This window comes from Pempheris klunzingeri, chromosome 18 (genome assembly GCF_042242105.1).
Source record: "Pempheris klunzingeri isolate RE-2024b chromosome 18, fPemKlu1.hap1, whole genome shotgun sequence".
In the NCBI taxonomy this organism is placed as follows: domain Eukaryota; kingdom Metazoa; phylum Chordata; class Actinopteri; order Acropomatiformes; family Pempheridae; genus Pempheris; species Pempheris klunzingeri.
The window spans coordinates 5,682,444-5,704,439 of NC_092029.1; the positions used below are offsets into that span (position 1 = coordinate 5,682,444).

The 21,996-nt window shown below is 43.2% G+C and overlaps 2 protein-coding genes across 5 annotated transcripts in view; one reads left to right on the plus strand and one right to left on the minus strand.

The window, feature by feature from the left end:
• ccdc85cb (coiled-coil domain containing 85C, b) overlaps positions 1 to 13,080 on the plus strand; it is a 43,565-nt gene extending 30,485 nt beyond the window's left edge. Inside the window, exons 2-7 of one of the 4 annotated variants that reach the window (XM_070848755.1) lie at positions 167 to 246; positions 1,455 to 1,496; positions 4,926 to 5,030; positions 9,237 to 9,329; positions 9,757 to 9,855; positions 10,841 to 13,080. In XM_070848755.1, the coding sequence (XP_070704856.1) occupies positions 167 to 246; positions 1,455 to 1,496; positions 4,926 to 5,030; positions 9,237 to 9,329; positions 9,757 to 9,855; positions 10,841 to 10,930 (509 nt within the window). In that variant the 3' untranslated portion in view covers positions 10,931 to 13,080. The remainder of the gene's footprint in view (positions 1 to 166; positions 247 to 1,454; positions 1,497 to 4,925; positions 5,031 to 9,236; positions 9,330 to 9,756; positions 9,856 to 10,840) is intronic. The other 3 variants (XM_070848756.1, XM_070848757.1, XM_070848758.1) reach the window with 3 other exon arrangements.
• Positions 13,081 to 13,491: 411 nt separating this feature from the next.
• ccnk (cyclin K) lies at positions 13,492 to 19,465 on the minus strand. The gene is made up of 11 exons (XM_070849159.1): positions 19,350 to 19,465; positions 18,352 to 18,587; positions 18,017 to 18,098; positions 17,793 to 17,924; positions 16,946 to 17,051; positions 16,789 to 16,846; positions 16,384 to 16,553; positions 16,076 to 16,284; positions 15,916 to 15,946; positions 15,533 to 15,604; positions 13,492 to 15,098 (listed from the first exon to the last, which is right to left on the minus strand). Exons 1-11 carry the CDS (start codon positions 19,356 to 19,358, stop codon positions 14,548 to 14,550), a joined length of 1,656 nt encoding a protein of 551 aa, XP_070705260.1. The 5' UTR covers positions 19,359 to 19,465; the 3' UTR covers positions 13,492 to 14,547.
• Between the last annotated feature and the right edge of the window lie 2,531 nt (positions 19,466 to 21,996).

Genomic DNA, 21,996 nt, shown 5'->3' on the forward strand with positions numbered 1-21,996 from the left:
AAATAGTCATTTGTAGTATGACTTTGTGGGTCTGTCAAAGTGCACAGCAACCTTTCAAGCTCCATGTGGTCCTTTTGCTCCAGTGGCCGTGCCTGTTTTCCATCCGAGGTCTTTGAAATGCTAATCCCTTCTCCTTTCCTTCTTTTCTTCTCCATCTCTCCTCCAGATTCCTCCTCCAACTACATCAGGCAGCTGGAGACGAAAGTGCGCATCCTGGAGGACGATAACAATAAACTTCTGTCCCAGGTGAGGCACACACATACTGACACTGTGCATATTCTATGTAAATACCACAGCGTATCACACAGTCGCACCATTAGCCCAGGCCAGCATTACTTATACCCTCACTGAACACCATCTTGAGCAAATTTCCAGCTCATCTAAAACAAGTGATAGGCAGCTGTGATCATGAGATAAAGTGGCTGCCCGAGGAAGCCGTGAAGCCACCCCCTCACAACAGCCTGCCTGTTAGTTGGAGAATATGTTTGTCCATGTTTAATTCATGTGTAGTCAGTAAGCTTCAGTAGCGCGCAGTGATGTTAGCCCCCCGAGGTAAACCGAACTGTGGGAGCAGAGGAGCGATGAGAGGAGGAAAAATGAGGAGAAAAAGGCATTAAGCGACGGTGACAGAGTAAAGCCTTTCTCCCAAAGTTGACCTTGCTCTGACTTCTCCCAAATTTTGGAGGATGGAGGTGGGAGTGTGAAAAGGAGGGGGTGGATTTCTGGTCTGGTTCACTCGGAGTTCACATGTCAGTCTGCAGAGGTGTCTGTTACACACACACAACCACAGACAGTGGACATTTATAACAGAAAAATATTAATTGGTCATGTAAGGGGTAATGCTCAAAGTTACGGCTCGTTAATTATTATAGACTCATATCATCGTCTATTTATATATAATTTGCTCTATTTTATGATGTGATTCAGTTCATTTGTAGGCAAGTCAGGCTGCAGACAGTCGAGTTGGAATTTCACAGTTTAAATGGCTTTTTGATTTGAAGCCTTTATCCTTTTTTTAAACGTGATTTGTCTTTCCCCAATTATCTCCCGACTGATTCATATGTGGGCCGAGAGTGTAGGCTGGAATCACTGATACGAAACCTAAATGATCCTCATAATTAGCCCTTAACTGCCACAATTAGGTGCTACACATCGTCTCACAGCAGTCAAGGCATATAATATAACCCAAAATTCAACTTAATAGTCCTTGATCACATTTGAAGTGATCATCAGTTTTTTTCTTTGCTTTAGATTTGAGGTTGGGAAGCTTTTTTCTTTTCAGTAATAGAACTTAATACAGTATTAACAGAATAGCACATGTTAACCAAATACTCCAAAATAAAAGCTGTGACCAGATCAGAGTAATCCTCTATAAAAGATGCTGTTAATAATGGCTTCAAATAGACAATAATCAAATAATGAAACGATACACTATCATGTCTTTCTCTCCCTAGGCCAGTAGCCGGTATAGTTTATCACAGATACAGACCAAAAAGGTAACTTTCTGACATGTCACTGTTTGTTGGCTCCTCTGCTGGTCAATCAGTTTTGACTCTCGCCTTTTCTATCTTTCATCTGTTTGGTGGTGGGACTATTTCACATCTCTGAGCTTGTAGCTTTCTGATATACGGGTGGACACAGTGAAAGCATCACCTGTACAATGCAGTGCACTCAAGTTTCAGTAATGTTGAATGATAAACGTTAATGTTGTCAAACTCACATATGTGCTGAGTCAACTCAGCACATATGTTTATGCACATATGTTTATGTTTATGCTCAAGTTTAGATGCACTTAGTTACTTTCTTCTTATATTCAGTTACTTAGTGTTGTACTTAATATTTGTCCATCAAAATATAGTCCCATACAACAAAGCGTGTCCTCAGACATCACCATATTACTGAATCACCTTGTGACACAGTGTCAGTGTTGTAAGGCTGAAGGAATCAGACTGCATTACCTTGTAGATGTGCTCTTCTGTGTCCAGTCCCTGTTATGCGCTGTTAGCATGCAATGCTAATGACTGAGCACAGGTGGCCCTGCTTCTTGGTGGCCTATCTTGGCAAAAAAGCCTTTCTCTGTCCTTGGAGCTGTTTTGCACGGTGTTCGGTACCAGGTACCCACGGTGAATGAATGCTACATTGTGCTTTGGTGCATAAATGACACGCGCTTGTCCCGGCTTGTCGGGACGTCTGGTGGGCTGAATAATTTAAGATGCAGGGGCAACGCAGGTAGATCCAGGTATCAATAATGCATGGCCGACAACTGGTGCGCGAGTGCAACTGAAGAATGAAGCAATGTCTGTTTGAAGTCAGAGAAAACTATCCTCATGGTTGTGTGATGACTAAACTTTGCTCTTCATTAAATTGTAATGTTGGTAACGAAAGCACAAGTGTACTCCAGTAAATAATGGACAAATAGAGCTGGAGTTTCCAGTTTAATTTGACTCTTAAGCAATAACCTACTTACTCGTATGTCTGAGTACTAGCAGGTGGAATTGTTACAATGGATTAGTTGCCTCAGTGGACATATTGCCTAACTTCCTGTGTTATGAAAGTGGCCCAGTGGAACTTGTGTTGAGCCTGAAGGAAACAATAGCCTCTTATCGCTGGAATGTTGACCCTCGAAACCAGCTCGGCTGAAGGATTTTACTGTACTAAAGGGACTGGGGAGGGAGTTAACAACAAGGTCCCACGGTGAATATTAACAAGGGTTTGCACAGCACAGGTGGGAACACAATGAGAAATTCAGGTGTGCTTTCACGTGCACGCCCACGCTCCCACTGACAACTTTCCCAGCCACATGCACATACATGATTTGCTCTTAAACTTTCAACCGTTCCTTGTTACTTAACTCGCTGAAGTGTGTTGCACTTTGTGGCTTTCCCATCATGCTCACTTCCACTTTAACATTATCATGTAAGTGCTCAGTGTGACTCTGAGAATTGAATGATTTATATGGCTGATTCTCTTGTCACTCCAGCCGTTTACTGCAGACTAATTGAACTCATTTTGTGAGAGAGGACCGCAGCAGGGTCCACTGGACATGAATGATGAAGGAATTTAATGAGTCGTGGCTTATTTTTTGACAAATCAGATTGGATAAAAGAAGATGGAACATGGTTTACCGTGATTACAGTTGCCATGCTTTCGAGCTTTCCCTCCTCGTGCATCGCATGATGTGGTTTACACTGAAATAAGTGCAGAGCTGGTTATTCGTAGTGTTTTAAGTGTGACAAGGAAAAATCTGCCCGGGTTGCTTAAATGTAACTGATTCTGTTCTGTAGTCCACTAAATTACTGCACTCGAGGAGCGCGCTGCAGTCCCCACTACCCTTTCATCAAGGCGGCATCACCCCTGCCCCTCATAACTCAAACAGGAAATGATGCGTGACGTCCACAGCTTCTCCCTGTCAGCACCAAGAACATTGTGATGGATGGACAGATGGAGGGACCTGAGTTTTAGTCAAGAAGGCTGCACAGGGTCAACTGCTCCTGGCTGTCTGGAAAACAAATGGCTTTGTTGGTGTCTGTGGTCAAGGTCAACCCAGGAGGGGAAGCAAAGGTGGAGACGTGGTTTGTTAGTTTGTGAGAAGCTATACTCATCATGACAGGAAGCTTCTTGTACGTACGATGTAGCTCAACTGATTCGAAAAAAACTGACCTTTAGATGACAGAAACCATATCAGAAAACTATTCCTAATCTTCCTAAATCCTCTTATTCAGCTGACAGATGTGTTCATTTCATGGATGGTGTGTTTTATGTCACTCCTTCAGATATGACATTTAGGGCATAGCTTGCTGACGGACACACAGCCGGGAGAAATGACAGGGATGTTAGCAAAGGTACAGAATTGAGGGCATGTGGAAAACCCAAAGGATAGATCAAGAAGTGCCAAGGGAAGGATTGTGAAAGGTTAGAGAGAGGAGAGGAGAGGAGAGGAGAGGAGAGGAGAGGAGAGGAGAGGAGAGGAGAGGAGAGGAGAGGAGAGGAGAGGAGAGGAGAGGAGAGGAGAGATTAAAGGACAGAGAAGACAAGGGGAATGCTGATTTTTTTTTTTTTTGCTTTGTGTATGTGCAAACTGTGCACCTGTGTATGTGACACAGAGGGATAATGCAGAGTCAGACAATGTCCACACACTCATAGACGCACAACCACAGCTCATTGGGCTATTTATTGCCCGAGCGCTCCCAGGCATCACGTGTGTTTACACACCACGCCTCGCTCAGAGGGAACACTACTGTGTGACATGACAAATGTCACAGGGAACAGTGGCGTTGCCGTGTTCCTGCCTACAGAGAGGAGTCGGTCTAGTTACCGCCCCCAGGAACCAGTGGTCTTTGGCTGCTAATGAGGACAAATCTTAGGAACTCTGTCCCTGTGTAATGGCCCTCGATGGTGACACGACGTGATACAGCCCAGCGCACTGAAGTGCCATTTACGTAGCAAGCTTCAACCTTAAAAATCAGCCTTATTAGTAAAGTGCTCAAAGCAGTTGCGTCAGAGTGACGATGAGAGTGCAGGTGCTGATGTAGGAGGGGGGCAGAAACTCACTGGGGGTCATAATGTAGGCAGTACAGCCTGACCAGTAAATCACTTATAAATAAATGTCTTCAAGTCAGTTGCTGTACAGCTGTTGATTTTTAGGTATTGATATACAGTAATGTTTGTATGGGATGTAAGTGTATGAACACTAACAGATGCAGATATAATGATTTTGAGTTATTTAAAAAAAAAAAAAACAGTGTAAGAATTCAAAAAATGACATAATTAAGATCCTATGTGTGATATCTAATATCTAGATTAATAATCTTGACAAGCTGGCATGCAGTGAAGTAACTCCCAACATATTTTCGATTGGCATTGCATCGTAGGCTTAAATCTTTTGTTTGTCTTTGTGTGTTTGTGTTGTGCCCGTCTGTGCTCAGCAGTGTAACCCAGGTGACCTTCGTGCCCTGAGGAAGGGAATGACCCTCTACCACTCAGAGTCCCAGCTGTCCTCACTGCCCCAGCGCCAGGACGCCATGCACATGGTCAGTACCCAGGAGGCTAACACACACACACACACACACACACCCGTACAGAGACCCACACAAGAAGGGGATGCTCATACAAAGACTCTCATAAAGGAACACCCACTCGTACATAACCACTTTAACAACCATAGCCAAGGATCAAACCTGCTCATAGAAACCTGGCTGCATATACAGACATGCAACACACACACACACACACTTAATTGTAGAGAAGACTGTGCTGCTGCCTCCACAGTGAATCAAGTCAAATCAGCTCTAATTCACTTTACTTCTAGCTCTCCAATTATACCTCCACAGGCAATCTCACTCTCTCTTACATGACAGGAAGTGAAACACGCACACACGCTGGAAGATGGAGAGAAGAAAAGGAGAGTGGGAGGAGGCAGGGCTGAGGGGATGACACGAACTGGAAAGAAGAAAGACAAACTAAGTCAGAGAGAGACTAGGATGGAAAATTAAGAGGAGTCAGCCTTTCCCTTCTCTTCCTCCCATATCCTGGCCCTTCAGCTCCCTTCCTCCTCCCTGGAGCCAGTTTGAACCGAATTCCACTATGAAAGCAATAATCCGCTACAATCCACCGCCACCCCTGACCCTGCCAGTGTCTGGGGAGGAGAGGCTGGGTAATTGTTTTCTGACTGCTTAAGGAAGGTCAGAGTCGGGCTATGGCACTAACCAGAGGACTAAAACCTCCCTGTGTAGAAAATCAATATCGCGTTTTAATCATCGCCCAGTGTGATGCGCTGGCTGACTGCGTTCGGAGCCCGTTCTCACCTTTTAAGCTCGCGGGTCAAGCCCGACTCTTCATGAAGGTTCATGCTGTTCAATAACGTCCATGAACCATGACCCAAGGAGAGGTCTTTCCCTGCCGGAGGAGGGATGAACTGCAAATTACCTTGATGGTTGTCTCCCCGCATTTCATTCCACAGAGCCGGTGAAACAAGGTCATGATATTGACTTGAGGTGTGAATGTTGGCTCCTTGCTGACGTGACATTTGATGAGGCCGGAAAGTGGAAGTGGATTTGTGTGACTACATTTAATTACATGCAGTCAGGAGCTGGTTGCAGCAGCAGTTTGTAAGTTCAAACTTTGTTTTAGTACAAATGTTCACCAGGTGGAGTTTCATGTTCACGAAATTGAAACAGGTTGCACCACGCAAACTAAATGACCAGACTGTAGGAATATTTCTAACTCTGTAACATGCATATGTAAATTTAACAAAGTCATATTCACATTTATGAAGTCTTGCCGCGCAAGAAATACACTTATTTGCTTATTTGAGAAGATTAATACCACATTCGTGTGTTTACAGTAAATACGAAGCTCCAGCCAGCTGCTTAGCTTAGCAGGAAGACTGAGAACAGCAGGAAACAGGCAGTCTGGCTCTACCTGTACATAACAAAACCCATCTAGCTTAGTAGTTAACTTGCTATATCTTGTTTGTCAAATCTGTACACATGATGTGATGCTGGCAGATCAGTTCCATGCAGCGCAGTGTAGCTTATTCCAGCGATTCATGTCCTCTCCTTATGATGGCTTTGTTGTCGTGACAACTCCACAGAGACGTACTCATGTTGAGCTGTATGGCGATCGATTGCCTGCTCTCTAAAGGTCAACAGTGTGAGAGAGAAAGCCTTTGTTGGAAGATGGAGAAGGAGAGAGAGGGTGAAAGAGAAGATGAGAGATGTGGGGTCAAAGACTGTGACAGTGGAACTTGAGTGAACTGGACTCTTGGTTGTGTGTACCCATCCTAATCTATCAGCTCATCCTTTATATTTAGTCCTTTGTCTCATTCGGGCCCAGTTTCAGGTCAGTGAGTGTGCGTGAGATTGTCAGATAGAAAACGAGCAGGAAGGCAGAAAAGAAAAGATGGATAGAGAAAGGAAGCGGCCAGCCCGTGTGATTCGCACAAACACTCAACAGTCAGCTCTGATTCTCTAAGCTCAAACTAAAACCCACTGACTCTGACAGCATTTGCTTTCCCTCCCCTCATCCTGCCAGCCCTAAATCAGGCCTGTTTATGCAGGCAAGTCATCCCCAAATGTACATCCATATGAACAGTAAACATTGCCCGAAGCTGGCTGTGTCTCTGCGCTGTCCAAATCTGTTTCTTTACTGCGCGGCTCCGGTGCAAAACAAACTGAAAAACCTGGCCCCGATGCTAGCAGGAAGTGTTTACACATTTCAAACAGTAGCTTTAACCCACAGAAGAGAGCATCAAAAGGAAGCGACAGTGATTTACATATTTTTTTCTTGTGGCTGACTTCAAAGTGTCTCCATGTAAGAGAGCTGTATGGAAAATTATGCAGTTACATGTGCCGCTGTGACCTTAAACAAGAACAATGAGGAGTTTGTATTTTAACAAGAGGATTGTTGTATATCATTTTCTCACAGATGTGGACTTAACATTGGTGCTGCTTTTAATAATGTGGGGGTGTCGTACAGTAAATATCAAGCTGTACATCACTCCTGTCCACTTGGTTTTGCATGTTTTGTCCTTTAAAAGTCTGTCCTGACATCGGCACACTAATTCACCAGTGAAAAAAACGTGAGCTCGCGGATTCGTCTGGAAAATGGTCCACTCGACTTTAGTAAGCTTGAGAACTACGTTTTCAGATGAACTTCCACACTTCCAAATCAGCCTCTTGTTTCTTAGCTAGCAGTTTTAACATGGTCTAAAAATATAGCTTGTAAAAATTTGCCTCAGGTTGGTTTTCCATTTCAGTGAGGATTAGATTTCAGTATTTTATTGACAGGGCAGGGGATCACTCGTCCATCCTGGCTGAAATGTGTATATGTAACTCTAGTGGTGGATGAAGTCTTCAGATCTTTTACTTATGTGAAATTAGCAATACTGCGATATAAAAATATGTATAAAAAAAAGTCCTGCATTCAAACCCTTTGGTAAAAGTGCATACGTTTATCAGCAGATTGCCTCCTGTTAGTGTTTGTTTCATGATGTAGCTGGTAGAGGGTTGTATATGCTGTTGTATATGCTGTATATGCTCAAAACTTTTCAAAACTTCAATTTCTCCTTGCAGAGCTTTGGCTTGTGTTGTTAAGTAAAGTAAAGGTTTTGCTTTTGGTATCAGTACCAAAAATTTCATCATGTTTATTTCATGTAAACTATGATTACCATATTATGTTCATGTAAGTAAAATTCAAATCATTGTCGGGAGTGTTTTGAAAACTTTTGGTGCATTCAAAGGACTTTTGAGTGTGCTACAGAACAGCAACCTGTTTAATACAAGAAACAACCAAATTCATATTAACCTTTTCATTGTGTCCATGATTTTCTGATACCAAAGCTCATGAATGAAATACTTCATGGCAGGCGACTCTCATCTCCATGCTATCGGGGCATGTTTGACTTTTTAACACCATAAATGTGTGTGTGGGGAGAAAAAAAAGACAAAACCACAGGATGCTTTTCCTTCCACAGTTTAGTTTACCATAAAGACATCATTGTATTTTCATGGTTTCCAGTGGTTGTCAGGTGAGCAGCTGTGAGGCCATAACCCTGAAGGACCAGTGAAAAATCTACTTCTCATGCAGTTGATTTGATGTGAATAGACTGTTGGGCAGTTTCCACAAAACGTCCCTCTCGGCTGCAGTGGGATCGTTATTTTGTCTCACTGCTATTAGCTTGTGCGGGCTCATTCTGGCACCTACATGGTGGGGAGGAAGCTGACAAACGCATCACTAGTGAGCGGAGAGTTGAACCCAGGCTAACAGAGCCACGGAGCTGTGTCTAATTCAGGGTCCTGATGCCAGGTTACAGTGAATGGTGCCATTGTGTGTCCCAGAGATCTCTGTGTCCCACTAACAGAGAGCCACTGTCTGAAACTAACCAGGAGGTAGGATGAGTCAAGCAGCCCCCCCCCCCAGTCCTCTTCCTGGCTGGCTGCTCCCATCACACCAGGTTAAATCACAGTATGCAGGTAGCAGACCTGGCTAGGAGTTTAAAAAACAATGTGAATGTGAAAAAGGGGCAGAACAACACGTGGAGAGGTGAGGTGATCTGGGATGAAGGATGGCATTTGCAGTGCTACAGCACAAGAAGTCTCTCTTTTCAAATTAGAAGCAAACAGCCTCTGATAAGAAGAGCGTGGTTTATTCCCTGTTACTGAGTGAAGTATCTCTGTGCTCATGTGATGACACATGATAACAAAATAATTTTGCCTTCCTGTCCCCCCCCCCCGCAGGGTACTGGCCGTCTCCCAACCAGCGAGTCCTCTCCTGCTACAGGTTACCTGTCGTGCGTCCAGAAGCCTGAGGCCGTCGTGCATGCCATGAAGGTACTTTATGCACTCAGTAAATCTGATTTTAGGGAAATTATGGTGGAAAGGCTCCTGCTTTGTACTCTGCTGTACAACTGAAACTGGTTCCACATTCAGGGGACTGGAACCATGCTTAAAATGCTTGAATATCTCTTGATTAAATGTGAAATTGATACTGTAGTCAAGAGTTTTATGAACTGTTGGAAAGCCCTAAATGAGCTCTTTCTGGTCCAAAACCTGGTTAACTCAGGAGTAAAATGAGTGCAGAGGTGCATGTGTTAGTGAAAAAATGAAATGTGAGAAACTAAGTATCACACATAGAAAGTTTGGAACAGACACGGCTGTGGTGTTTTGATTTTGCTCCCCTATAACATCACTAAGAAAGCACTCACACTCGTTAACTATGTGTCCATATTTAGTCAGACTCTTTGCTCTGTGCCATCAGGTGCTGGAGGTCCATGAGAACTTGGACAAGCAGGTTCCTGAGGACTATGAGGACGATCTCAGTGAGAAAGAAAAGGCCATTGTGCGAGAGATGTGCAATGTAAGTGTAACAGTCAACTTTTCTCTTGGTATCCATTAGCACACTGCTTTTGAATTTAGCTCTCCATATGTTATAATAAGTATCAGAAGACTGTTTGTTTTGCATAACTGCAAACAATGTGTGTCTGTTAGTCAGTTTTTTCCTGTTCTCCTCTACTGGGTGCAAATCAGGTCAGTTTTTGAGCTGCTTTCACTAATGAGGGAGCCTCATTTAGACTCATTTGGTTGGGAATGACACTTGCAGCAGTGTCCTGGACACGGCGCTCCCTCTTGCTTTCTTTCATTCTCTCTATCTATCTTTCTATCTTATCCCTTCCCACTCCCTTGCCCCCGCTCTGGAGCCAGCTCTAAATTGGAAGCCCTAAGTAGAGGCTTGTAGTTGAGCTGTCAGAGCAATTAAACTGGAGCGGCAGGGAAAAGAGCAAACACCCACCCCCCCTCCCTCCCTTGCACCTCAGCCTCACCCTCCATTCTTCCTCTCCTCCACCCACCCCTGCTCATCTCCCTCCATCTTTCTCTGTTGGTGCTGAAAAGCCCGGTCCGGGATAAAAGGTCCGCTGATTAGAGAGAAAATGAGAGCGGTGGCTATCTGGGCCTTGCAGAGGTATGTGACAGGCCAGGAATCTGGGGAGCACTACAATAGTACCTCTGTAATATCACTGGGGTCCCCCGGGGGCCCTCTCACTCACTCACACAGAGATCTCAGCACCAGAGAGCAGCCTCAGAGAGACGGAGGACAGAGATTCAGAGATAGCTCTACCGTAGTGTGTGTGTGTGTGTGTGTGTGTGTGTGTGTAATCTTTGCAGCTCAAAGTCAAACTGTGAGCATTTGAAGTTTTCACTCTTGAAGAAGAAAGTCTTTTTTTTCCCTGCCTAGCCTTACTCTTTCAGCCTCTGCCTCTGTGTCTGCCGCCGTCTCTTTCTGTGGGTCTCGCTCTTCGTCTTCCCCTCCTCAACTTCTCCTCGCTCTCTGCTTGTGTTTGCAGGTGGTGTGGAGAAAGCTGGGTGATGCAGCCGGATCAAAGCTGTCCATCAGACAGCACCTCTCTGGGAACCAGTTCAAAGGGCCGCTGTAGCATGGCAACCAGAGAGAGAGAGAGAGAGAGAGAGAGAGATCAGGATTTACAGTACCTACACTCACCTGAGAGCACCTCTTACTACCTGCGCCTACACAACCCATCATGCCGTGCTCCCTACTGCCTACAGCACCCAGCATTCCTTCATCAAACACTCTCTTAAGACTGGCTGTGATCGCTACTAGATGGACCTATTAGTCTGTTCTTCACATACACAAACATGTTTTCACCTCTCAGAGCTCATGAAGCGTTGACGACTGGCAGCTAGTTTCACTGATTCGCCACTTTTCTTCGTTGATTTGGATGCTTCCGGCCACACAAAGATCTCTCTCTGTAAAAGCTATAAAACACACACCACTCCTAGTCCTTTATAGCATAGCTGTGCTACACTACGCTAGCGACACGACATGGTTTCAAGCACAGACCTGAAAAGGCCGCAGGAGCAGAGATCTCTCCACGTGTTGCTGGGATCTTCAGCTAAGTTTTGATAGTAGCTCCTGTAGAGACCCTAGCTCCTGTCACATGTATCGCCCCCTAGTGGTCAATGAGTACAACTAGCATTAGCGTTCTAAAGTGTTAACTAATGTGAAACCCACTGTGACCTAGCGCCTTTTGCTCATATGACAAGTCTATGGATAATAAAGTCTAGAGATCACTGTTAACTTGTGTATATTATGTATAAAACCATAGCACTACTTCATTGTTATTATTGATTTTACTTTTATCTATTTTATATTCTAGCGTGGCCATGTGATCAATTATTATTTAGTTTGAAAAGCACACACAACCGGACCTTATACAGGGTTTGCTTTTGGTTACAAAAAAAAATTTAATCTTTTTTTTTGTTGTTTTTTTTTTTAAAATTCTTTTCCAGATCAATTGCTATTATTCCTTCTCTCTGTAACCTCTGAAAATGTATCAAGGCCATTCTGAATCGCACCATCTCCACGGGCTAATGGATAGATCATGTTCTTACTTTGTGAAATTAACTAAAATTGTATGCTGTGTGCATGCTTGACAATCATATTCTCAGGTCGGGAGGGCTACAGCTTTACCTTTGCCCATCTGTGACAGCGTGTGTGTGTGTGTGTGTGTGTTTGTGTGTGTGTGTGGGTGTGTGTGTGTGTCAGCGTGCATGTTTGTGCGGACGGAGAGTGATTGGTTCTCTTGCAGCTGTAGCATCTGCCTGTGAATCCTCTTTTTCTCTATTGAACCCTGGTTACAACTCGGTTAAAGACTGCTGAAGGCATTTGCTCAATCCATACAAAAAGCCTCATCCTGTCAACAGGGAGAATAATTTTAAGGCCAAATATTAAACCCGAAGTTCAGTTTGGATGCACTGAATTCCTTCTTTATCATTTTATATCTCAATAGACAAAAAAAGTTACTTTTCTTAAGCCCAATCCCATTCTTGTCATGGATTCAGCAGGTGTGTTTATGCAGTGCATGTTTCTTAAACTTTAATCTTTTTTTCTTAGAATACGAGAGATAAGTCTTCCGTTAGATGTCTCCTGAAAACACTAACATTTAAAAATGAGTATTTCTTGATGTCAGAATGAACAAACAGTTTGTCAAAGTATTTATTGCCAGGTGTCAGATAGAGATGGGAGAGCCATCAGAAACTGAACAGTCGGATTTTACATTTATCAGATTTACTCAACCTGTAAAGTTATTTGATAGATAAGTTTAGTGACTGACAGCTCAGGCTCTCCCATCTCTAGTGTTATTTGTTCCAAATTAGAACATTTCTGAGGCTGCGCGCCATGCACCTCTGTTCTCTCAAATAATGGATCAAAAATAAATCAAAGTATGTTTTTTTAAAAGTGTCCTTTTTTCTAGGAACTGATTTGAAGCCATGATACAATTTTGAATACTTTATATAAGGCATTTGATTTAAAATGTGCCACATTTTTTCTGCATGGTGTTTTGATTTGGAACCCAACTGTCTTTTTTTAAACATCTAGAGTTTCTTTTTTTCTGCCTATATGCTAAAAACCACAGTACAGAATCCTAGAATCTACAGTGTAAATGTCAATTCCTGTAGTAACTAGCATGGCTGTAACTTGAATTTCACTTTGGCAGGTGAAAAGAAAACATGAAATAGGCCACTTTTAGAAACATTTGGGAGAAAATAAACTAAGTTGGTTAATGATGTTGTGACATGTCTTTATTTACTGGATGAGTTAGACTGCCCTCTGTTGGTACGGCGCTGGAAGTAAAGCTGCAGATCTTTCTGTGAAGTTGTGCGCATCAGTGATTCCCAACCACTTACTTTTGAGTGGAAAGCTCAAATAATGGACATATCCTAACTATGTTAATTAGTAGCTGATTAAAAATAGGAAGATAGAAAGCCGAACAGGTTTACAAATTTCAAACAACCAATAATTTTTCCATTAACCTTTAGCAGCTGTATCGCATTAAAACCAACAGCAATTTAGCCCATGAATAATAGTTAGCAGGCAGAGAAGTTGAAATTATTTGCAAAAAGTATAAATGGTTAAAAACAATTAAAAGTACTTTATTAGTCCATTATAGGCAGTGAAAAACACTCACGGTCAAAGTAGGAAAAGCAGATTTTATTGTCCTAAGTGCCACTGAGACACGAAACCAAAACTGCGAGCAGAATACAGAAAAGAGGAGCCTGACTAAGGCACGTATGGATAGAAACTCTCAAAACAAGAAGCCTAAATGAAAAGATCAGATATGTACAAATATACCTTAGACTGTCCAGTGTTAGACATGGCTGATCTGAGGACAGGGTTTCTGTATTGTACTTCATGTAATCCTGTCTGCAGTGCAGATTCACTGAAAATAATGGGACAGAATAAGAACAATGCGCTAAAATAAAAAGAAAAACTGACAGCGTCTAATAGTAGTGGAAACATGACCTCAGTGTTTTCACAGGATAGAAAGTAAGACAAGGATATACAGCATGTTTGGACAAACTGTATATTCGTGAGCATACAGTTCAGTGTGACAGTTATTTTTATACTCGACTGCTCCATTCTCCACCTCTTAGGATTTCATTATGCTGTTTTTCTCAGCAAAATGGTGGCGATGTAGAGAAAAGAAAAACAGACTGCAGAGACACCAAAACATATCATCAGGGTGATAGAATATAGAAGAAACTAAAAGACTCGACCTTCGATCTACTGAAACGTTAAGTAAAAATGGTACATTTCATCCACCCACAACTAGTGGATGAGCATGTGTGACAAAGAAATTAGGGTGCAAATATTTTGTGGTACATTTCCCCAAACTACAACAACGACTGGACAGTGTTTGTTACAAGATCCTGGAACTGGCCACATAAGTACCATCCTGTACATGTTTCAAGCCACTTACTTAAAAAATATTTCAGGATTCTCACTGTAGTCTTTCAGTGCCAGTTCAGGGTCTCGTAACAATATTGTCCAGACATCACTTCTCCTTTCAAGTCTGTTTGTCGTTATGCTTTCAGTGAGAACCTCATCAACAGAGGTCGTGCTGGAAGTGAACGAGCTCTCCTCCTCTGTTCGTACCAGAAGGACAAGTTCCTGGTTGTTGTTCCTCTCCGGAGAGCTTTCCACCCCAGCTGTGGCTCTGCACACATCAGTTCACCGACTGTTCTCACACTCTCATCTCATCCACCCACCTCGGTTCAGGGGCATGCCCGGAGGAGGGGGCAGGGGCACCTGCGGCTGTCCAGGGGGCACCGGGGGTGGAGGAGGGTATCCAGCAGGCGGGAGACCTAAACCTGGAGGGGGTACGTGGCCCGGCGGCATGCGTGGAGGCGGTGGTGGAGGGTAGCTGTTGTAGCCCGGTGGCGGATATGTTGGAGGCAAGCTGGGCGGCGGGTAGTTGGAAGGAGGAGGCGGTGGGCCTGGAGGTGGTGCTGCAGGCGGTGGATAGACGTGGGGGTGATACGGCGGTATTTGGGGTGCGTAGCTGGGCGGCATGGGGGCGTAGGAGGGACCTTCTGTCTTCATCATCGACTGCAGGCTCTGGTAGCCTTCTCCGGACATGTAGGAGCTGGTGGTGGACATGATGTAGTTGGAGGGCGGAGGTGGAGGAGGACGATGGGGTAGGGGAGGGGGCTGATGTGGAGGTGGAGCGTGCGGGGGAGGAGGAGCTGCTTCACTTCCCGGTTCTGCTTCCGTGGGAGGGGCTGGAGCTGGGGCTTTGCGGTCTAGCGAACGACAGGAAACAACAAAGTGAAAACAACTTGTTAAAAACTTGCCATCATCTTTCCCAAACAACCTCTCTGTCCCAGACAGTGAGCACACAGCTAGACCAAGACTGGCAGGCTGCAGCCGCATAGGAGGTCTCATTATCAGGCTCAAGCACTAATCAGATTGGTCTGGGAGAGGTTCAGAGTATTCGTGCGTTGGAAACATAATGTCCAGACGGGCTGCTTGTTATGTAAGCAGCCTGAGAGAACTAAAGACTTTGGGTTGCTTTCTAAGCCGGAGTCCCAGGCAGGGGGTCCCGGCTACTCATTATGGGCCTATTCGATGGCACACACAAACAGACAGCAGGGCACTGAGAGGACGCCAACTCTAAGTCGTTCTAACCTCCTCGCAAACTAGACTAGAGGAAGACAGCAGACGACTTCAATCTTACCTGGGGGAGGCTGCGATGTAGGCAGAGGGGGCATGGGGCTCTCCAGACGAGGAATCTTTGATCCAACTTGTTCTGGGAATTAAACACACCAGTCTATAAGCTGCAAAAGCTATTTAAAAAATCAGTGAATGCATTAAGCAACTTTGCTGTAGGCTTGAATATTCATAAAATCCTAATACCTAGCAGGAAAATACTAATCCCAGCCACTTAAAATCTACAATATGTATCTGTAATCTTGCCCAGACTTTATCTAAATTGGTGTCACGTTAATTAGCAAAGTTTTCTTGGAGGTATTTCAGTGAATGGACAGACATTAAAAAGATTTCAACTGCTTTAAACCCCAAATTAACAGAATTATGCATGAAGTTTAGCAAATATCTTACCTGGAGCCTTTGGTTCATCTTTTGGAGATGTCTGACAAGAAAAAGGAAAGCAAATACTCATTTCTCACTCTGAGGTATTGATGAGTGTTGATGTATGAATATAAACACAAGCGGTAGGATCTAGTGGACATTTTAAATGAAAAGACAAGCATATACGAACATGTGAGCGTTTAAGCTGGCGTGCAGGGCTGCCTCCCTGAGGGGAAGTCTTCTTTGGCGGTGGGGGAGGAGGGTTGACGACTGGTGGTTGTCCCTGTGGGATTGGAGGAGCGGGGGCCAGAGGAACAGGTGCCCGCTCCTTCTCCTGCATCTGCTGAGGGATGGGCTTGTTTCCCTGGGAGTACAGGTCCAGGATCTGATGGCAAATGTCTGGAAGACAAAGAAATGTTTTTGTTGAGACACGTTTGAAAGGACATGAAACAAACATCGTAGCAGAGGCAGGAAGTGGCACGGCTTTATGGTGGGTACCTTCAAGCAGCTCAACTGGGACGTCCTGGACAAACTGCTCCCACCAGCGGCGTGACGACTGCTTGGCGGTCCACTCCTGGATGTCAAACTTACAAAGGCGGCCGGCCAGGTACATGACGGCTACCGCTATGATCTCTGGCTCCCACTGCAGAGACAGCATCGTGCAGAGGCTGCAAGGGGGACAGGCAGCACGGTTACAGTCTTTACTCAGTCAGTTATCTTCTTCTAACTGCATCCCATCGTGTGCTCCTCAATTATCGTTTTGCTTTCTTGTTATTTTGTGCCATTTGCTTTTATTTGTTAGCACACTATAAAGGCAGACAGGAAATGGGAATATAATTCATGATTTGTAAGTAAATGCTTCCAAATAAAAAAGTGCGCCCAGTTTACATGGCAACTACTCACCTGTCATTGACAAAGGTCCATGCCATCTGCAGCACTTTGCACACTTTATTCTTCTCACCTTTAACAAAAAAAGAAGAGAAAGTGAGCTTTTCCAGACACCTAAAACCATCAAGTATCACATTCAGTGAGGATCTTATTCCATACTCTGAGTACTCACCTTTGAGTTGCTTGACATAGCGTAGCAGGAACATGTAAGGGTGCTCCACCTGCAGGTCAAATTTGATAGTCTGGAGCAAAATTCTCTCCAACACCATCACCTCTTCCTGTTGAAATAAATACAGATACCTCAAATATCTAAGCTGTTGAGAATGCTACAGACCCAAGCGGGGCAGCTAAGGGCTTGCTCTCTCACTGGGGAATCAATGCTGGAATGGAAAAAAAACAACACGACTGGCAGCTCTGTCAAAAACCTATTCAATATTTCACCCCTCATGATAAAAGCATCCAGGGACTTACAGAGAAAATCTAACAAATGCACACTGTTGTATATATTAAATAACAAAGAGGTAAAATAAAAAAAAACAGGCCCTACTCAAACTATCAATCAATCATATCTGAATTTATTGACTAGGATGAATTTTTAATTTACGCCAACATGAGTAATAAATAATCGGAGTGAGAGGTCAGCCTCAATGCAATCCTTTAATTTCTTAGTTTGGTGAAGAATCAGTGTGTCACCATTCCTTTTCTGACTGAACTTTGTGATGAAATTTAATCAAAACCTTCCACGTCTTGCAAAGGTAGAAACCTGCCAACATCACAGTGTGTACGTAATAACCTTTTGCTGTCATTACATGGAAAGTCCAATGTAAGCAGTCAGGAGGCAGAATCTCACTATGTAAGATTATGGCTGTTGCAACTGGGCTGCAGCGACTTTTCCTTCATTGCTTCTGTTTTTTTCTTTCTAGAGATAAAGGCCGTTATGTAAAGCTGTTTTACTGATTATTTCAGGTTAAGACTATCAAATGTCTAAAGACAACAGAGGGGAAAGAAAGAAAGTGCACCTTTGGATCATCTCCAAACTGAGCAAACTGCACATCATTCAGTAAGCTGCGTGCTGTTTTGATGATGTCTTTACACTTCTTGGGAGTTTCCTCCACTTTCCCCGCCAGGAAAAGACAGCAAGCGCCTGTCACCTGTCGGGACACAAATCACAACATTAATCCCACACATTCAGTCCCCTTCTAGGTATAGGAAAAAATAAAGACAGCCATTAACAGAAACTTACATATCTGGGGAACTGCTTGAAGGAGTGAAACATGTAGAACCGGTGGAAATATATGATGCCAGTTGCCAGTGTGTCATAGTGTCTGATGACAGTCAAGGATGTAACAGAAACTGTTTGCTGTTATTTGCAAGTCAAATTCTTCACATATCAGCAGCTATAATCATTACACACAATAACAAACTGTTGCTTTCTGTTCACTTGCCTTACAACAAAATAGTAATTAAGTCCTCTTAATAAATACAGAAGTAGAGAAAGTCACAGCTTAACAGAATATTATTAGTATTCTAGTCAGGTAATTTATGAAATAAAAATTAAAACTGATCAATCAAGGATACAAGCCAAGCCTGGTCCCAACGTCAAAAATGAAGCGTGCTCCTTCTCTCCGATACCGGGCCTCTGTGCCAGGGTCCAGGCCTTCAGACTGAGAGGGGGTGTGGGCCAAATCCTTCTTGTCCCAGTACCAGCATGGCTTGATGTGGTCCAGAATTGCTTGGCCGGACATTGAGAAGTTCTCCTTGGAGTCCTTCATTGGCTGTGGGGAGGCAACGGTGGATGGACCCGCTGCACTGGACTGATGAGATACAACACATGAAGCAAGAAGACAGTTATAGGCACAATTTACTGACAATCGATGTTGGTGTTTAAGAGAAGAGCAGCAACTTCCTCCAAATACCAGCAGCTGCTCGCATTAATTGTCAATTGGACTGGCTGTAGATGAGCTGCCTGCTCACCATAAAAGGGAAGAAACGTCAATTTCTATCTCTGTCAAAGTCTTCTTCCCCCTAATTTACATAGCTTAGCGTGCTGTCTGGCATGGCACCTCCCACGCCATTCATTATTAATTACGGCTATCACTTAACAGACAGATACATTTTACAAATGTGACATAATTATTACATTAATATGGATGTCAAAAAACGGCGAGGGCGGATTTCTCTGAGTTAGCAAAATGAAGCTCGCTGCTAGCTAGCATTCAATAATGTTAGCCGAGCTAGCGTTAATGAGAACTTAAAGTTGGCGTTGTGGAGCTAACGCTATCAAGTAGCCACAAATACGCGGGCATTAGACGACTATGTAAGGAGGAGGAGTACGTGGGTACATTCAGTCAAGCACACTGACAGGTTAAATAAGCTAAACGAAACAAAAAAAAAGAAATTTGACAGCTAGTTAGCGTTAGCGCCAAGCCAGCCCGGTGATACTAACTGCTAGCTAACGTTAGCAGCTTCGGCTAGCAAAGTTGCTCCACTCGAGGTCTCCACGACGCGGAGGCTAAAACCAGCCAGAGTTCACCTCAAATAGCGTCCGTGTGTTTGTAATGAAGCGCGACTCTTACCTTTAACATGTAGCCGTCGGAGTAAATCACCCAAAACAGACGGCTGTATGAATGATCTGCACCTATTCACAGCGAATCTGCTAACGAGTGATCAACAACACTCCCCATTGTAACAAGGGCACCGCCATTTTGGAGTACGTCAGATACTTTTGGCACACGTCATTACGCAGGGCATCCGACACACGTGTGCTGTGGCTCGGCTTTACCTTTCTTCTGCTAAATTAATTTGTTCAGCGCTTTGATGCATACTGCAAATGGAAAGTCCTAATAAGATACAAGCATGGAGAATTAATATTTTAGCATGAGTATAAGGAAAGTGTGTTATTTTCATTAATATCCACTAGAGGGAGACAAAGAATTACTAGTGGACTTTGGCAGCCAGGACTGGGCTTTTCTCAGTCTTGACCAAATGACTCACCAGACAAAAAATCAGCACAATGTTCATAAAAACATTGTTCTGGACATGGTTTCAAAGTGCATATCACAAGAAGGCAAATAAGCACAAAATATACTTACATGCAGTTACTAAGATCTCAAATATCTTAAATAATGTTGGATTTTATGATGCGTTTAAAAAGATTATGTTGTTCTGTGCACAGACTGCTTGTTTGTTTTATATTATATTAGGTTTTTAAAACAGTTACATGTAATCTGAGAAACCCTGTAATGTAATGTGTTTGTTAAAAGGGGGAAGAAAGTTTCTGAAATCATCAAGGGACAACCTACACTCTTTGAATACTTGTACATATATGAATAACAATTTCCCTTTGTCTTTTGAGGGTATAGATCATTAAAAAAAAACCTTTTTATGTGTATAACTTGAAGAAATCAGACTTTCCAAAAACAAAAAAAGAATACTACAAAACATTGTAGTTGCACCTTTTGCCGAGCAAGGTAGCAATACATTGCAATAATCTTAAAAAAAGATACTTGGATTGAATGATTGGAATTCATGATAAATAAGAAAAAATATTACTGGTTAAATGATATTTTAGTTTAGTAGTTAATATTGCGTAACTTTTTTTTCTCACTCAGTGTTTGCTTTAAAAGTCACAGGGTGTAAGAGCACATTACAAGTAACATCTTGTGCCCTCTTCGTTCCACTCCCACCCTTACTTCCGAGAAAAGCCACCATTGAATCATTTACTTCATCCAAATTAAAATTTGGAATCTACATGCATTATATATTCACCCATGCTCGGACAAATCCTCTTAACTGTGGGAGAAATTGTCAGGATGTGTCCTGTAGAAAAGTAAGAGCCTTGTCTAGATGTATTGCCCGTAGCAAGGGAGCATCTCAATCTGTCACTCAAGTCCACACACACATGCACACACACATACACACACACATCAACCACAGTAAATCAGCTTATGAATAATATATACTTGTACTTTCTTTATTAATATTAAACATCGCATAATGAAGCACCGAGTATAAGCAAATCCCAGAGCAATATTCATATTACCATGAGCTGTCCTGGAGTGGACCTTTCATTGTTTATGTCGGTCCTGTTGTGGTTAAACACATCAAAACGTCTGATGTGACCTGTTTTTACACTAAATGCTTTTTTTGTTCTTAAAAACTGTGTGTACGTTAAGCGCATTTTTTTCTGTCTATTTTAAGATATCACTGTAATTTTTTGTTTTCTCCAGAGAGTAAACAGATGGGAGAGACATGAAAAATGGAGGATAAAAGGATGTGACGAAGGTTGTGACCCAGAATCAAAGACAGTTAAGATGCGTGTGCTTTTGTCCACTGATGTGCAAGAGCTTCCCTGCTTGAACTTTGTCCTTAGGCTCATTCTTATGATTTCACATAAATTATAAATGGCTGGAATCTACTTAAAACCCCGGTCATTTTGGGAAAAGAACAAAAATGTCTACACAATGTCTCTCTTTACTTGGACAAAACTTTCATTTCAGCATGTGCCCATCTCTTGTGTAGGTGTTGCCCCGCGGTGTGTTCGGGTATCTCCAATTCAACTATGGCACTTACCACGCGAGATGCATGTCTCCTTAGAGGCAACACTTTGGACTTAAAACCTTTCCTGTGTCCACAAGCAGGGTATTTGTGGTATATTGGCCTTGTGCAACCCAGCTTAAACTGCCTTTGCCCGCAGCCAGCAGATACAAGCTATAATGGAGACATTGATGTATTATTGAGAAACCCATGGGTAAGGATCAAGGAGCTGCTCGCAGCCAGCAGGGATAGCAAGAGAGTGTGTGAACTCAGGAAAATGTTTTCCTTCAGCATCCAATGTGTCCACGACTGCTGTTGCTCTCTTGGCCCAGTGCAAAAAAGAAGACATTTCATGTAATATCACATACTGAATTTATGCGCTCCAGTCAAAGCAATATGCTTGACAACATGCTGGGCCTATCTGTGAAAGATAGCTGTTATGCTGTAGTGTTTCCATGTGGAGTCTGCTGAGGTTATGTCTACTTGAGCCAGAGCTGAGATGACATTTCATTTATATAAATAATTACTGTCCTGAAAGTCCCCTAGGCCTGCCCTGAAGCAATCAAACTTCTAATGCTCTTAAAATTGCCCACCATGTTTTATTAATGGCAGACTATAAAATGCATTGCTATAGCTGCACACTTCTTTGCTGATCCACGAGGAAATGGTGTCAACTTTAAATGGCTG